Raw genomic sequence first — 18,170 nt, 5'->3', positions numbered from 1 at the left:
TATAATTATATTGTACCAAGATAATTGGTGTTTTGTGGAGAGAAGGGAGCAATGATAGATTGGGTGGAATTAGACTGGTGAAATGTTCTCAAAACAATGAAGAGAAAGGGGAGGTAAAAATGTGAAAATAGAGCAGATTGTAGATTGTAATTGATTTAAGGCCTTCATTTTTTTGTATTTTGAGACTACAGGCTTGTTACATTCCTACTACAGCTGTTCAGGTCCCCGCTAATCTCAGACTGTTACAATTTTTACATCACATCTGGTGCAGAAATATCCAGTGCAGGTTCATTTGAATTTTTAAGGTGCCCCATAGCACTTTTGAATTAATTGTCTTTAGTCTGTTCCTTATACCAGATTGTGTTCCTTTGTCAGTTGATTTCTTTTTTTTTTTCCATTTCATAGTTTTATATTTCCACATTAACTCTTGTTGTCCTCCTCTGATTCGCAGAAAGTCCAGATAGAGCTCCAGGGCCTCAAGAAGGACCTTGATAAGGTGTCTGTAAAGACACAGGACATCTTGAACGCCCCACAGCCGTCTGCCTCTGCTCCCGTGCTGCGCTCAGAGCTTGACCTCACTGTTCAGAAGATGGATCACGCCCACATGCTCTCCTCTGTTTACCTTGAGAAGTGAGTCTGCAGTCCTTCCAACTTAATGCTGCAATCTTAAGTGTTAAGAAAAAAATGCCCATTTTTTTCAAATGTGCCTGTGTTGTGCTCCTTTATTTACTTATCATTTCTTGCTCTAGGCTGAAGACTGTGGAAATGGTCATCCGTAACACACAGGGTGCAGAAGGAGTTCTCAAGCAGTATGAGGACTGTCTGCGTGAGGTTCACACTGTGCCCGGCGATGTCAAGGAAGTTGAGGTTTACCGTGCAAAACTTAAGGTAAGCACCATATTATCCTTGGCAGAAAGGTTAGGGTTAGCAATATAGCAAAATACAACAAATTATAACTTCTCCTCTCAGGTGTTTGGTTGCTGTTCCTTTCAGTAGTACTTCAGGCTAATTTAACAACTCTGACCATGTTTCCTCACTACTGATTGACCTACCTCCATGTTGTTTGAAACCTGCAGAAAATGCGAACTGAGGCTGAGGGTGAACAACCTGTGTTCGATTCTCTCGACGAAGAACTGAAGAAAGCCACCGCCGTGAGTGACAAGATGACTCGCGTGCACAGCGAGCGCGACGCCGAGCTGGATCACTACCGCCAGCTCCTGTCTAGTCTCCAGGACCGCTGGAAGGCTGTGTTCACCCAGATCGACCTTCGCCAGAGAGAGCTTGAGCAGCTTGGCCGCCAGCTGGGCTACTACCGCGAGAGTTACGATTGGCTGATCCGCTGGATTGGGGACGCCAAGCAAAGGCAGGAGAAGATCCAGGCTGTGACCATCACTGACAGCAAAACCCTGAAAGAACAACTCGCTCAGGAGAAGGTTTGTAGTGTACCTCTTGATATTGCCAGCTGTCTCTTAACTGACTTCACATAAAGGTATTGAGCTCAACCTTTTTTTTTTTTTGTTCATAACAGAAATTGCTGGAAGAGATTGAGAAGAACAAAGACAAAGTTGATGAGTGTCAAAAATATGCTAAAGCATACATTGATACTATCAAGGTGAGCATTATGCAACATTATCATGCATATAGTATTCTGAATATTGTGATTTGGAACATTTAGATAAAATGGCTATTGCATAACTGATGTATGAACATTATCCTTTTTTTCAAATAGGACTATGAACTCCAGTTGGTTGCCTACAAAGCCCAGGTGGAGCCTCTTGCTTCTCCCTTGAAGAAAACCAAACTGGATTCTGCTTCTGACAACATCATTCAGGAGGTGTGTTTCTTGCAAACCATACTGGATACAGTTTCTTGAAAGTACTGAATATATTGATAAAGGACAGATTGACCATCAACTTGGGTTCACTGTGAAAGACATATACATGAAGTGTAAAATTACCCTAACAAATGTGCTTTGCTTGTTTCTTTCCGTATCAGTATGTAACACTGAGGACCCGGTACAGTGAACTGATGACTCTGACTAGTCAGTACATCAAGTTCATCACAGACACACAGCGCCGCTTGGAGGATGAGGAGGTGCGTGACAACTGGCTGAGGATCCCAAACAAACTAAACTCTAACATTAACCTAACCAACCAACCCAATAATTCACCACCCAACAAACGTGTTTACCCGCTGAACACCAAACGCATGCATGCACGCACTTTTCTCTGTGTGTTGCTCATGGAAACACAACAAACATTCACACATAATCACACACATATTAAATTAATGTACAGGTGACAATTTGTTCCTTTGCATAGACTACGCATGAAACATTGGCATGCTGTAGCTGATCTCTTAGACAGTGCAGCACATATGGTTTGGAGCATATTAAATGCTTTAGGAGGGATCATATTTAAGCGTATTAAACCGCACAAAAACAAAAACAGGAGACAAAAGAATAATTGCAAGCAAATACAACGCATGAAGTTGTATTTGTATTCAGGTGGATACAGTATTAAAACAGATTATTCAGTTGAGACCACGGCTCTCAATGTCCATCTAAAACTACAATTAATAAAGTAGATACAGATGCAGTAAATCGTATGTTCATATTAGCTGCTCCATCTTCATTCACTGTGTGTATCGTATCATTGTAGATTTAGAATGAGGGGTTCTTTCTTTCACTAGGGGTTTCCTTTCCTTTCTTTTTCCACTGGCCACTTTATTTCCTGAGGTTCAAAGCAAGGTTAAGACTATGGTCCAGCCTTGTTATCATGGTCCCTTTTTCCGAAAATAACACAAGTTTAAGGTTTTACATTCTTTTCTAACCCTAATGTTTTGTTTGTTTCTTTGCTTCTCTTAACTGCTTGCCAGTGCTTTGCCATGATGAATGCTTAACTTGTTTGAGCATTAAAGAGGTAAATTATTCACAATGCTTCAGGTACCTACTGTACTGAATGTATCTCCGTTCCCTCTGTCATCCTAACATCTGTGTCTCTCACAAGCTGCATTTTGGCTTTCCATGGCATATTTCATTTCTTGCTTTTATTATAAAATTATAGAAGATATTTTAACTGTATTTTGTTCTTACTGTACTTGGAGTACTTTTTAAACTACTTCTTCTTAAACTGCTTCTTAAAAACGTATTCAAGCTATAAACTGGCTTTCTAACTTCATCATCTCAACCTATTATCCTTCACCTTTTCTTTACTTTTCATTCCATTTTGTGGCAAATGGTGATTTAAAGAACCCCCAGTGCATGGGATGAGATTTTAGTTTTTTAAACAAAGGTTTTCTAAGAGACTGATGTGGATAACACTCTAATATAAAAAAATGCAGTCTTTATTTTAAAATAATGAATTGTACCAATACATGTTCTCATACTCTGTACACAGACAGTCTTTATATAATACAACAGATTGTCTAAAACATTAATGAAATAATTAAACAAAAACTCAACTTAAAGAACTGTCCATTGAATATATTTATATTACAATTTCCAATATTTGAATAGTGATATATGGTAGAGTATGATGTACAGTACATAGAATATTCCTGCCACTTATGTAATAAACATTGAAATCAAATTCTTAGCATAGCAAAATTGAAGACGATGCTATGCTATATAATACTAGAATTCTAATTAAACTGCAGTTTTTGAGACTTAGTGCTACAGCTACAGTTGCATGCCATATGATTTTCTTGCTGTGTTGTGAAGTGATATTTTGTTTCCGTACATTAATTAATACATCCCAATCACCCATGTTTTCCCCTGAATTGTCTTGTCATGATTTGTTTTAATTGCATCGTGAATTTAACATCACTTTGATTAATGTGCACCTAATTTGCATCTTGTCATTGATCTTTGAGCTAACTTTTAACATTAACATTGCACAGGTCATACATTACATTAAGTTGATCTCATTCCAGTGTAATTAGAATGTGATTACCTTAGTAATTACAATTTCAATCTACACTGTTTTGAGATAGCTAATGTAGAGTATCACCTTTAACATGTCATGCTTAATTTTAATCCTTTCTTTACCGTTTGCTTCCACTAATGCAGAAAGCTGCAGAGAAACTCAAAGCGGAAGAGCAGAAAAAAATGGCAGAGATGCAGGCTGAGTTAGACAAACAGAAGCAGTTAGCTCAAGCTCACGCAAAGGCCATTGCCAAGGCAGAAAAAGAGGCTCAAGAGCTGAAGCTAAAAATGCAGGAAGAAGTAAGCAGAAGAGAAATCGCTGCTGTAGATGCAGAAAAGCAAAAGCATAACATCCAGCAGGAACTGCATGAGCTCAAAAACATATCTGAGCAGCAGATCAAGGACAAAAGCCAACAGGTGGATGAAGCTCTGCAATGCCGTGTCAAGATTGAGGAGGAAATCCATCTCATCAGGATCCAACTTGAGACAACAGTAAAACAAAAGTCTACTGCAGAATCTGAGCTCAAGCAACTTCGTGATAGAGCAGCTGAAGCTGAGAAACTCAGAAAGGCTGCCCAAGAAGAGGCTGAGAAACTCCGCAAACAAGTGAACGAGGAGACCCATAAAAAGCGAATGGCAGAGGAAGAACTCAAACGCAAATCTGAGGCAGAGAAGGAAGCTGCTAAGCAAAAACAAAAAGCTCTGGAAGACCTTGAAAATCTCAAGAGGCAGGCTGAGGAGGCTGAAAGGCAAGTGAAGCAAGCAGAGATTGAAAAGGAGAGACAAATCAAAGTTGCTCACGAGGCAGCCCAGAAGAGCGCTTCTGCCCTGCTCCAGAGCAAACACATATCCTTTGTCGAAAAGACCTCAAAGTTGGAAGAATCACTCAAACAAGAGCATGGTGCTGTCCTTCAGCTGCAAGAAGAAGCTGCACATCTCAAGAAACAACAAGAGGATGCAGAAAATGCCAGGGAAGATGCAGAAAAGGAGCTTGAGAAATGGAGGCAGAAAGCTAATGAGGCCCTCCGTCTAAGACTCCAGGCTGAGGAAGAAGCCCACAAAAAGAGCCTACTTCAAGAAGAAGCCGAGAAACAAAAGGAGGAGGCTGAGCGTGAGGCTAAAAAGAGAGGCAAGGCCGAAGAATCAGCCCTGAAGCAGAAGGACATGGCCGAAAAAGAACTTGACAGGCAGAGAAAGGTAGCTGAGAGCACAGCTCAGCAGAAACTCACTGCAGAACAGGAGCTGATTCGTCTCAGGGCAGACTTTGACAATGCAGAACAGCAGAGATCCCTCCTTGAAGATGAACTTTACCGCCTAAAGAATGAAGTCGTTGCAGCTCAGCAACAGAGGAAACAGCTGGAGGATGAACTGGCCAAAGTGAAGAGTGAAATGGATGTACTCATTCAACTCAAGACCAAGGCTGAAAAGGAGACCATGTCCAACACAGAGAAGAGCAAACAACTTCTTGAAGCTGAAGCTTCCAAGATGAGGGACCTGGCTGAGGAGGCAAGCAAGCTTAGAGCCATTGCAGAAGAGGCCAAGCATCAAAGGCAAGTTGCTGAGGATGAGGCAGCTCGCCAGAGAGCAGAGGCTGAAAGGATTCTCAAAGAGAAGCTGGCTGCAATCAGTGATGCCACTCGTTTAAAAACAGAGGCCGAAATTGCCCTGAAAGAGAAGGAGGCAGAAAACGAGAGACTCCGGCGACAAGCTGAGGACGAGGCTTACCAGAGGAAAGCTCTTGAAGATCAGGCCAACCAGCACAAGCAAGAGATCGAGGAAAAGATAGTCCTCCTCAAAAAATCATCCGAGGTTGAAATGGAAAGACAAAAGGCAATAGTGGATGACACGCTGAAACAGAGGCGAATTGTCGAAGAAGAAATACGAATTCTCAAGCTCAACTTTGAAAAGGCTTCATCTGGAAAACTTGACCTGGAGCTAGAACTGAACAAGCTGAAAAACATTGCAGACGAAACTCAACAAAGCAAGCTCAGAGCAGAAGAGGAGGCAGAAAAACTGAGGAAGCTTGCCCTCGAGGAAGAGAAGAGAAGGAGAGAAGCAGAGGATAAGGTTAAGAAAATCGCTGCTGCAGAAGAAGAGGCAGCCAGACAATGCAAGACAGCCCAGGAAGAGCTCCAGCGTCTGAAAAAGAAAGCAGAAGAGGCCAGGAAACAGAAAGAGGAGGCTGACAAAGAAGCAGAAAAACAGATTGTTGTCGCCCAACAAGCAGCCCAGAAATGCAGTGCAGCTGAGCAGCAAGCCCAAAGTGTCCTAGCTCAACAGAAGGAAGATGGCATCATGCAGAAGAAGCTTAAGGAAGAGTATGAGAAAGCCAAGAAGCTTGCCAAAGAAGCAGAGGCTGCTAAGGAGAAGGCAGAAAGGGAGGCAGCTCTACTTCGTCAACAAGCAGAGGATGCAGAGCGACAGAAAGCAGCTGCTGAGCAAGAAGCTGCAAACCAAGCCAAAGCCCAGGAGGATGCTGAGAGGTTGAGGAAGGAGGCTGAATTTGAGGCTGCTAAACGAGCACAAGCAGAAAATGCAGCACTCAAGCAGAAGCAACAAGCTGATGCTGAAATGGCAAAACACAAAAAACTGGCAGAGAAAACACTGAAACAGAAGTTCCAAGTGGAGCAAGAGCTCACAAAGGTTAAACTTAAGCTTGATGACACTGATAAACAGAAATCTCTCCTAGATGAAGAGCTGCAGCGTTTGAAGGATGAAGTCGATGATGCTGTCAAACAGAGGTCCCAAGTGGAGGAAGAGCTGTTCAAAGTCAAAGTTCAGATGGAGGAGCTGCTCAAACTTAAACTCAAAATTGAGGAGGAAAATCAGCGCCTCATCAAGAAAGACAAAGACAACACACAAAAACACCTTGCAGAGGAGGCTGAAAATATGAAAAAGCTTGCAGAGGGTGCTGCTAGACTTAGTGTAGAAGCCCAAGAGGCTGCACGCTTAAGACAGGTTGCAGAAGAAGACCTCAATCAGCAACGAGCTCTTGCAGAGAAAATGCTCAAAGAGAAAATGCAGGCCATACAAGAGGCCTCTCGATTTAGAGCTGAGGCAGAGATGCTCCAAAGACAGAAGGACTTAGCCCAGGAGCAGGCACAAAAGCTGTTAGAGGATAAACAACTAATGCAACAGCGTCTGGATGACGAAACAGAGGAATACCAGAAGTCGCTCGAGGCAGAAAGGAAAAGGCAATTGGAGATCATAGCCGAAGCCGAAAAACTCAAACTTCAGGTTTCTCTGCTCAGTGAAGCCCAGGCCAAAGCTGAAGAAGAGGCTAAAAAATTCAAGAAACAAGCTGATACAATTGCTTCTCGTCTTCATGAGACTGAAATTAACACCAAAGAAAAAATGACCGTATTGGAAAAAATGGAATTCGAGAGAGTAAATTCCAGCAAAGAGGCTGACGGTTTACGCAATGCTATCGCAGACCTAGAGAAGGAGAAAGCTAGGCTGAAAAAGGAGGCTGAAGAACTTCAAAATAAGTCTAAAGAGGTATTGTGTCAAAAATGGCATAACAGAGCAGCTTATGTCATTGTTAACTCTATCTTAAAACTAACAAACTTCTTTCTTAGAATTTCCTCTATTTCTATCTTTAATTATACTAATCATGAAACCATATCTTTTTATTTTAAATATGATTTTCATTTTGATTACAGTGCACTGTGCTCATGCAAATCACATCCCGAATATCCCTGTGCCTCTATCCTGGAATGTTTATTTATTTTTAAGATATGCTTCATTTTTCAGTTTCAAGACCCAGTTGCAAGGCAGCTCCAAAATAATGAAAACTGCATTATTTGGAGTCAAAATAAATGATTTAAAGTACAATATTCCAACAGCAGTCTAGTGAAAAAGATCAACTTAACATGTGTTTCAACAGTTTGAGAGCGGACATAATATTTAATGAACCGACATAGTTTAAATGAATTGTGTTTATCATGGACTGTAGCCAAATCTTGAAGGTAAGCATCTATAGGATAAATCATTCAAACACACACTAGAGACCAAACACAGACCAGTTGTTTCAGTGCCAGGTATTCATTGTGAATGATGTACTAAAAGATGTAGATACCTCCACCAGACTCCTTCACCAGAGCAGGTATATGTGCTTTTATTTGTCAGGCAAGTACAACTGTCACCAGCAATATAAAACGTCTGCCAGAGATGTTTCCATAACTATTGCACCCATCGCCTCTCAGTCTGACATTACCATGAAATGCACTACCTCACATCAACCAGTACAAAAAGGATGCAACAGCCCTTACTTCCTTTTTTACAAGTGTATGTTGGCTTCAACCACAACCCGGAAGTTTCCCATCACCACTTGAGGCAGGGGAGAGATTTTTTGGCATATGTTTTGCATGGCATCATCATTATCATCAACATACCATGCACTAAATTGGCAGCATAGTTGGTATGATCATTAGTCTTACTGTCAGCATACACAGAGGTAAAGTTGGAATTTAATTATATCTGTAATATTTACCTATTTGAATGTGCACTTATCATGCAAGGGTATTATTCCTGTTACAAAAATCATTATAAGATGGCATCTTTCTAAATTCTATCCCTTGCCATTTACAATAAAAATGTATTAGGGTTATCAGTTCAAGGTATATAAAATAGCTTCACTGGTGCAACACATAAGATTTAAAAAATGAGAGTGAGCAGAATGCCATAATGACAAACAGCATTTACCATTGTGGGCTATAGAGTATGATTAATGGTACTGTTTCCATATTCCACAATCATCAATTTAAGACAAAAACAGCTTTCATACACATATTTATACAGGAAGTACAGACTTATTCTAGTATTTAAAAATACGGTTAAACACAATTTATTCCAGAGCCTTGACGTCAGTGATTTTTTTTTTCATCTGGGCTGTCGCTGTTTAGGGCAAAAAACAACAACAACAGATGCCTAAAGATATTCAGGGTTTATTGTATTTTATAATTGTATAGTTTTTATAATTTTATTTCAGTCCAGTGGAACATCTTAATAAGCAGAGCCACCATAACATTGTTAGACACTGGAATGTATTAGTTTGTCGTTTTGCTTATTATTTTCAGATACCTGCACAATCCATCCAAGTGGAAGTAGTAAATTACTAGCTCAAGTTTACTTTTCAAATTCAATCTATATTCTTTTAGAGTGAACATTTTCAGTGTGTGTATCATTACATATTATTTACACACAGATGACAAGTCATGGGTCATTATCAATTCCAATGAAGTTAATAGTTAATGAAATGATCTTTCTTGTAACAACTGGAATTTCTGCTGTGTATTTTAGTCAGTTAAGGTATGTTATTCTCATGGTTGTTCAAGACTTGATAATGTAGGCGTAAATGTTAAAAAATACAACATTATGATGTATTTATTTATCTCTAAAAACTACAGAAGAGGAAAGCTTTTCTTAGGGATAACTTGGTTCTCCATATGCATAAGCAGAGTGCATTGTATGAATTGTCTCCATTACAAATTAAATATTTGAAGATTATACAGTATGTGTCTCACCTGTAAACCTATTGTAACTTTGTATTTTCTTTTTCATTCTGTCAGATGGCTGATGCACAGCAGAAACAAATCGAACAGGAGAAGACATTGCTCCAGCAGACATTCCTTACAGAAAAGGAGATGCTGTTGAAGAAGGAGAAGCTAATTGAAGATGAGAAAAAGAGGCTGGAGAGCCAGTTTGAAGAGGAAGTCAAAAAGGCCCAAGCTCTCAAAGATGAACAGGAACGCCAGAGACAGCAGATGGAGGAGGAGAAGAAGAAACTCCAGGCTACCATGGATGCAGCCCTCAATAAGCAAAAAGAGGCTGAGCAAGAGATGCTGAACAAACAAAAAGAAATGCAGGAGCTGGAAAGGAAGAGACTTGAGCAGGAAAGGATTCTTGCTGAAGAGAACCAGAAATTGCGCGAGAAGCTGCAGGAGCTGGAGACAACACAGAGAGACCAACACACTGATGTCACCCTTGTGAAAGTGGAGACACAAAACGTTTTCAATGGCCAAAATGCTGGTGATGTAACAGATAGAGTGGAGAAACCAGATCCATTGGCTTTTGATGGCATCCGTGATAAAGTCCCTGCAAGCAGACTTCATAACCTTGGCCTTTTATCAAAGAAGCAGTTTGACAAGCTGAAAAAAGGCAAAACCACTGTGCAAGAGCTTGGTGAGACTGAAAATCTGAAGAGAATTCTTAAAGGAAAGAACTGCATTGCTGGTGTTTTGACACCAAATAATCAAAAAATGTCAATCTATCAAGCATCAAAAGAGAAGAAGATTACTCCAGGCACAGCTATGGTGCTTCTTGAAGCTCAGGCAGCCACAGGCTACATTTTGGACCCCATTAAGAACCAGAAACTTTCTGTTAATGAAGCTGTGAAGGAAGGTGTGATAGGCCCTGAACTGCACAACAAGATGCTTTCAGCTGAGAGGGCTGTTACTGGCTACAAAGATCCATATACTGGTGAGAAGATCTCTGTCTTTGAATGTATGAAGAAGGGTCTGATAGAACATGATCATGCCATCAGAGTCCTTGAGGCTCAGCTTGCAACTGGGGGAATCATTGACCCTGTCAATAGTCATCGTGTACCCAATGAAACAGCCTATGAACAGGGACAATATGATGCAGAAATGAACAAGATTATGGAGAATCCTTCAGATGAGACAAAGGGATACTTTGACCCCAGCACTCAGGAACCATTAACATATTCAGAGCTAATGGCAAGGTGCACCACCGATCCTGACACCGGTCTGCTAATCCTGCCAATCACAGATAAGGCTGCTCACTGCTCAAGTATATACACAGAGGAGGAGACCAAAGATGTGTTCAGCAAAACAACTGTGTCTGTACCATTTGGAAGATTCAAGGGAAAGACTGTCACCATTTGGGAAATAATCAATTCTGAGTATTTCACTGAGGACCAGAAGAGGGACCTTCTCCGCCAGTACAAGACAGGCAAAATCACAATTGAAAAAATCATTAAGATTGTGATTACTGTGGCAGAGGAGAAAGAGAAGAAGAATGAAATTACCTTTGACGGTCTGAGAGCACCTGTCCCTGCCACTGAGCTCCTGGAATCTAAAATCATTGACAAAGACCTGTACAACAAATTGCACAAGGGCAATATGACAGTCAAAGAGGTATCTGAAATGGAGCCTGTCCACAAAGCACTGAAGGGTACAAATTGCATTGGAGGTGTACTTATTGAATCATCCAAGGAGACAATGTCCTTCTATCAAGCTATGAAGAAGGACATCATGAGGACAGGGCCTGCCATGAATATGCTTGAAGCCCAAGCAGGAACAGGCTATGTGGTTGACCCTATTAATAATCAGAAATATACTGTTGATGAAGCTGTCAAAGCAGGTGTCGTTGGTCCTGAGCTGCATGAAAAGCTCCTGTCTGCAGAGAGAGCTGTGACAGGTTATAAAGATCCATACACTGCAAAGACTGTGTCCCTGTTCCAGGCAATGAAGAAAGATCTCATACCTAAAGAACAAGGAATCCGACTGCTTGATGCCCAAATGGCCACTGGTGGCATCATTGATCCAGTAAAGAGCCATCGCATTCCTCATGATGTGGCCTGCAGGAGAAATTATTTTGATGATGAAGTAAAACAGCTTCTGAGCAATCCCACTGATGAAACTAAATGCTTCTTTGACCCCAACACAAAAGAAAATGTCACATACTCACAGCTCTTAAAGAGATGTGTCCCTGACAAGAAAACTGGTCTCCAGCTTCTGCCCCTTTCTGATGAAGCAATCAATGCAAAGGAGGAGTCAGCTTACACTGAAGCCCAGACAAAAGAAGCTATGACTCAGGCAACTGTGGAGCTTGATTATGGTCCATTTAAGGGCAGGAAGGTGACCATCTGGGAACTAATCCACTCTGAATATCTCACTGAGGAACAAAGGCTTGATCTGCTAAAACAGTTTAGATCAGGAAAGGTTACAATTGAAAAGATAATTAAGATTGTTATCACAATTGTAGAGGAGAGAGAGACCCAGAAACGAGAACAGTCCAGCTTCAAGGGACTCAGATCTCAGGTCCCAGCAAGCTCTCTGTATGATTCCAAAATCATTGACAAATCAACCTTTGATCTCCTTCAACAAGGCAAAACAACACCTAAACAAGTCAGTGAGAATCCCAATGTCAAGAAATACCTCCAGGGCTCTGATAGCATTGCTGGCATCTTCCTTGAGCCGACAAAAGAGAAAATAAGCATTTATCAAGCTATGAAGAAAAAGCTCCTCAGACACAACACAGGCCTTTCACTTCTTGAGGCTCAGGCTGCCACTGGGTTCATTGTAGATCCAGTGAGGAACCAGTGCCTCTCAGTAGATGAGGCCGTGAAATCAGGTCTTGTTGGCCCTGAGCTACATGAAAAACTCCTCTCTGCAGAAAAAGCTGTAACTGGGTATAAAGATCCATTCACAGGCAGCAAAATTTCACTCTTTGAAGCAATGCAAAAAGATCTCATTCTGAAAGAGCATGCCATGCCACTGTTAGAAGCACAGATGGTTAGCGGAGGAATCATTGACCCTGTAAACAGCCTCCGAGTCCCAACTGATGTTGCATATCAAAAGAACATTTTCAGTAAGGAAACTGCCAACATCCTGTCTGATCCATCTGATGATAACAAGTCTTTCTCAGACCCAGAAACTGATGAGAAAGCAACCTACAGACAGCTAAAAGACAAGTGCCAAAGAGATCCAGAGACAGGCCTGTACTTCCTCCCACTCTCCAAGCCTCAGTCTCCAACTGTTGTTGAGAAGACATACCTCTACACAGAGGAACAAACACAGAGTGAACTGACCAACACCCAAATTGACATTCCAATTGAGGGCCTTGCTGATAAACCACTTAATCTCTGGGAAGTCATGAATTCAAATTTGCTTCCAGAGTCAGAGAGACAGAAGCTCATGGATGAATATCGCTCTGGCAAAATCACTAAAGAGCGGATGATCATCATCATTATTGAGATTATGGAGCAGAGAGAGATCATAATAAATGAGAGTCCACTGTCATATATGACAATAAGGAGAAGGATAACCATAGAGGAGTTGTACAATGCCCGCATCATTGACTTGGAGACATACAACCTCCTTAAACAAGGAAAGAGGGACATCCGTGACATAATGGAGTTGACCAGTGTGAAACAGTATCTCTATGGCACAGGTTGTGTGGCTGGGATCACAACTGACTCAAGCTCCAAGATGAGCATATACCAAGCAATGAAGAGAGATTTTATTAAACCAGAATTAGCACTCAGTCTCCTAGAGGCGCAAGCTGCTACAGGATTCATTGTTGATCCAGTAAAGAATGAGACACTCACTGTTGATGAAGCTGTTCGTAAGGGTGTTGTTGGCCCTGAGATTCATGATAAACTTCTTTCAGCTGAGAGAGCAGTCACAGGATACAAAGATCCATACAGTGGGAAAATCATATCTCTTTTCCAGGCCATGAAAAAGGATCTTGTTCCAGAGGATTATGCTCTGAAAATGTTAGAGGCACAAACTGCCACAGGAGGTATTATTGATCCTGAATTCCAGTTCCACCTGCCAGCTGATGTTGCCATGCAAAAAGGTTATATCAACAAGGAAACCAACCAGAGATTGACTGATGATGTTAAAGGATTCGCCGACCCTGTCACTGAAGAGAATGTGTCATATGCACAGCTGCTCAAGAGATGCAAGTTAGTTGGTGGGTTGCGCCTCCTCTCCCTTGGAGACAAGAGGCTGATGTTTAAGGGTCTGAGGAAACAGATCACAATGGAGGAGCTGATCCACTCACAAATTATTGACCAACAGACAGTCACTCAACTGAATGAAGGTCTTGTGTCAGTGGAGGAGGTTAGCCAAAGACTATCAAGATACCTTGAAGGCACAAGCTGTATTGCTGGTGTATACTTGGAGTCCACAAAAGAACGTCTGTCAATTTACCAGGCCATGAAGAAGAACATGATTAGGCCAGGCACTGCATTTGAACTCCTTGAGGCCCAGGCATCCACAGGATATGTCATTGATCCAATCAAAAACCTCAAACTGACTGTCAATGAATCAGTGAGAATGGGAATTGTTGGCCCAGAATTCAAAGACAAGCTTCTCTCTGCTGAGCGTGCAGTGACAGGATATAGAGACCCTTATTCAGGCAAGACAATATCCCTGTTCCAGGCCATGAAAAAGGGGCTGATCCTGAAAGATCATGGTATCCGACTCCTGGAAGCTCAGATTGCCACTGGTGGAATCATTGACCCAGAGGAGAGTCATCGTCTGCCAGTTGAGGTGGCCTACAAACGTGGCTTCTTTGATGAGGAAATGAATGAGATCCTGACAGATCCATCTGATGACACCAAAGGCTTCTTTGATCCCAACACTGAGGAAAACCTAACCTACCTCCAGCTCATGGAGAGGTGCATCACTGATCCTGACACTGGCCTGGTGCTCCTGCTACTGAAAGAAAAGAAGCGGGAAAGAAAGACCTCCTCCAAATCCTCAGTTCGTAAACGCAGAGTTGTCATTGTAGACCCAGAGACAGGCAAAGAAATGACTGTGTATGAGGCCTATAGGAAGGGACTCATTGACCACCAAACCTACCTGGAGCTTGCTGAGCAGGAGTGTGAATGGGAAGAGATCACAATGACATCCTCTGATGGCACTGTCAAATCCATTATCATTGACAGGAGGTCAGGGAGACAGTATGATGTTGATGATGCTCTTTCACGTGGCCTCATTGACCAAAATGCTCTTGACACATACCGAGCTGGAAACCTGTCTATCACAGAATTTGCTGACATGCTTTCTGGAAACATGGGAGGCTTCCGCTCTCGCTCATCCTCCTTTGGTTCCACCACTGGTTCCACCTACTCCTCTCCTATGAGCCCCATACCCTCCATTAAACCACCTGCAGTCATATGGAATGACCCATCAGAGGAAACGGTGCCTATAGCTGGAATGTTGGACATAGACACACTGGAGAAAGTGTCTATCACTGAAGCCATGCACAGAAATGTGGTAGACAACATCACAGGCCAAAGATTGTTGGAGGCCCAAGCCTGCACTGGAGGAATCATTGACCCCACAAGTGGGGAAAGATTCTCAGTGGCTGATGCTACAGAAAAAGGCCTTGTGGATAAGGGCATGGTTGATCGCCTAAATCTGGCTCAAAAGGCATTCAATGGATTTGAAGACCCGAGAACTAAAGTAAAGATGTCTGCTTCCCAGGCTCTCAAGAAGGGGTGGTTGTATTATGAGGCTGGTCAGCGTTTTCTTGAGGTCCAGTATCTGACTGGTGGACTTATTGAGCCTGATATCGAGGGCAGAGTCGCACTAGATGAATCCATCAAGAAGGGCACAATTGATGCCCGCACTGCCCAGAAACTGAGAGATGTCAGTGCTTATTCTAAATATCTAACATGTCCAAAAACCAAACTGAAAATCTCCTACAAAGATGCCATGGACAGAAGCATGGTCGAGGAAGGATCTGGTCTGAGGCTTCTGGAGGCTTCCTCACAATCCAGCAAAGGCCTCTACAGTCCCTACAATGTCAGTGGCCCTGGATCTGCTTATGGCTCCCGCACTGGCTCAAGGACCGGATCCCGGACAGGCTCTAGGAGAGGCAGCATTGATGCTGGCTCTGGCTTCAGCATGAACTTCTCATCCTCCTCCTACACATCCTCCTCCTCAACTAGCTACAACCGCAGATTTTGATTAGCTAGTTCTGTCCCTAACAACTTTGAAATGCTTATGTGACTAAGAACCAACAATACTAATGCACTTTACAGTTGCATTTCTTACAGGAAAAATAGTTACATTAACAAAAGAAGTAATAATTTATTTATTCTGCCATGCATGTGGTCACATAAAGAATTGGCTAGGCTATTAGTTTTTATTCATTTATAAGAGATGTATAAACATGTGCCTCATATATGGAGACATAACCAAGCATTGCTAGATATATAAAATATACATTTTCTTTAGTACTGATTAAAATATCAGTTTATATTTTTTAAGGCAAAGCATGCAATATCTGCTGTTTCTTAAGTGACTTTATAGTTTTCATTTTACACCTGTTAAAAAGTTGTATACTTGTGCTTTCTGAAACTAATATATACTGTATGTATGTCAAACAGAAATATTTTTCCAGTATTCCTTGTTTCCTTTGAAATTCAAGAATATGTGTCTATTTTGTTATCTTTTTTGACAGTACTACTTAATGAGATAACGTATGTCAACATAGTTCTAATGTTTTTAACAAATTCTAAAATACATAGATGCCTTCAAAATTTCTGAATGTTTGTATAGAGTATGGACAGATTTTGTGTTTATTTTTTGTTATTTGCTGCCAGGGTAACTAAATAATATACCCAGTTAGTTGCAGCACAGAATGCACCTATGAGACATTACAAATTGAGACACTACAAGAATACAACACTGAACAGATTGCCAGAATTAAATTATGCAGAAACCAGTTTCACATCTGTCATTACTTTGTACTTATGCCTATCTATATCCAGAGGACTTGCATCCTTTTAGTTCATTACACTACTTTTTTACACACTCCAAGTTTTGGACTCTTCATATTCACCCTCAATCAAGTGTTCCTGGTAAATCCCAAGATGATGTCAGACTAGATCCTGCACCCCCATTCAGACCTGCCGCCTCTTAATTTGGTTCTTGTAAGTTGAAATTATTTTGTTTTGGGGTTTTGTTTGTTTTTTGTTGTTATCTGTTTTCTTCAGTTGATTTTGATAACATCTCAGAGCCTACATTATGCCATTTCCCCCTACCTCACATACTACCAGGGTAATACCACTGGTAAACTATTTTTTATTAAAAAATGTCTTAACTGTTGATTGACTTTTCTCTGTCCTCTTTTTTCAGCCCCCTCAGCCTCTCACAATCCAACAAATAAGCACTGACACACAGTTGGCTAGAGAATATGATAACCCCAATTTGGATGGATATACAAGTCCATGTCATCATCAAGCAGTAACACAGGTACAGTAAATAACTGTTGAAAACATTGTCATTTTAATTTCATTTTCAAAAGATGAAGCCAAGTTTCATTGAGACTGTTTTGCAATTTGATTTCTTTCTCTTTTTTTTAAATCATTGCATGGTTTTATTTGATTTTGATTTCATTGATTTTAATCCATAGTCATTTTCTTTCATTTCTAGATCTGCCATTGAGTATGTCCTTTCTTCTGTTGCACATCACATTTGAAGAGAGCTGAGGCTGAGTGAACCTGACACCATCTTGGGATGCCTTTCTAGGAACACTCTTCATTCATTACCTGTTTTTCATATATTTATTACTTGATGCTAATAGTGATTTGTGTTTCATATCCTGATACACTCCTAAAGCATACATGCATTTGTGTGTGCGTTCTTGACATTAAATTGGGATTTACTGTAGCGGTAAGACAGCACATCTTCATTTAGTTAGTCCTAAATCCACTGAGTATATTTTTGTATTAACTTTCACTATAAATTCAGCCCAACCAAAGTGCTAATACAAGGCATTTTGAGAATTATATATCACCACATCACATGAATGTATTAGATAAAATCAACTCATACAGATTTCCATATGCAAACTGAAAAAGAGCTTGAATCTTTATTTTGCTGAGTTATTTTTCCACATCAACTGTTTTTGTTATGCATCTTTAAAGTGTTTTACCTCTGTAAATGTTTTTTTGTTTTCATCATGTTTTTTTTTTTTTTTGATATATCATGAATTTGCCTTGCATGTTTCACTAACTTTACAAAGGATATTTGGGAAAAATGAAAATAAAGCCAACTGCAGATGTAACTGTGCTGATTTTGATTTTAGTAATAGTGGACTTTGTTATGTATTCCGAACATAACACTGTGTTGTAAATAAATGTGCTTTGCGGAGGCCCTCTTGTCATTCGTACATGAATGTGGTTCTGAAAGCAACATTATGGAGTATAGTGTATAGAGTCTTTTTTTTTTTTTTTGAAGGTAATAAGCAGTGGTTGCAGGTGACCATATTGTAGGAGACCTATATTCTGTTTAAGGACTCTTCATTTAATAGATTTAAATAAACATAGTGGTAGTTGACCACAAGAGGGCAGTGTTAGTCTGGCCTACACTTATCCATAGTGAGCCAAGTATAACAGCTATTGTTCTACATTCAATCCTAATGTTAATCCTACTAAAATGTATGATTACTATAATGTTCAAGTATTTTTCAGATCAGATTA

At 40.7% G+C, this 18,170-nt stretch overlaps 1 protein-coding gene across 6 annotated transcripts in view; it reads left to right on the top strand.

The window, feature by feature from the left end:
* The window catches only part of plecb (plectin b), a 135,202-nt gene extending 117,429 nt beyond the window's left edge, over positions 1–17,773 (top strand). For 5 of the 6 annotated variants that reach the window (XM_053327821.1, XM_053327820.1, XM_053327822.1 and 2 more), the window contains 9 exons: positions 452–630; positions 750–888; positions 1,077–1,433; positions 1,529–1,612; positions 1,730–1,834; positions 1,996–2,094; positions 9,496–16,619; positions 16,825–16,941; positions 17,122–17,773. In XM_053327821.1, the coding sequence (XP_053183796.1) occupies positions 452–630; positions 750–888; positions 1,077–1,433; positions 1,529–1,612; positions 1,730–1,834; positions 1,996–2,094; positions 9,496–15,651 (7,119 nt within the window). In that variant the 3' untranslated portion in view covers positions 15,652–16,619; positions 16,825–16,941; positions 17,122–17,773. Of the gene's footprint in view, positions 1–451; positions 631–749; positions 889–1,076; positions 1,434–1,528; positions 1,613–1,729; positions 1,835–1,995; positions 2,095–4,069; positions 7,424–9,495; positions 16,620–16,824; positions 16,942–17,121 lie in introns of all 6 variants that reach the window. The other variant, XM_053327823.1, reaches the window with a different exon arrangement.
* Positions 17,774–18,170: the final 397 nt, after the last annotated feature.

Source organism: Scomber japonicus, chromosome 10 (genome assembly GCF_027409825.1).
Source record: "Scomber japonicus isolate fScoJap1 chromosome 10, fScoJap1.pri, whole genome shotgun sequence".
Taxonomy (NCBI): Eukaryota; Metazoa; Chordata; class Actinopteri; order Scombriformes; family Scombridae; genus Scomber; species Scomber japonicus.
This window is presented reverse-complemented; position numbering and strand designations above follow the sequence as displayed.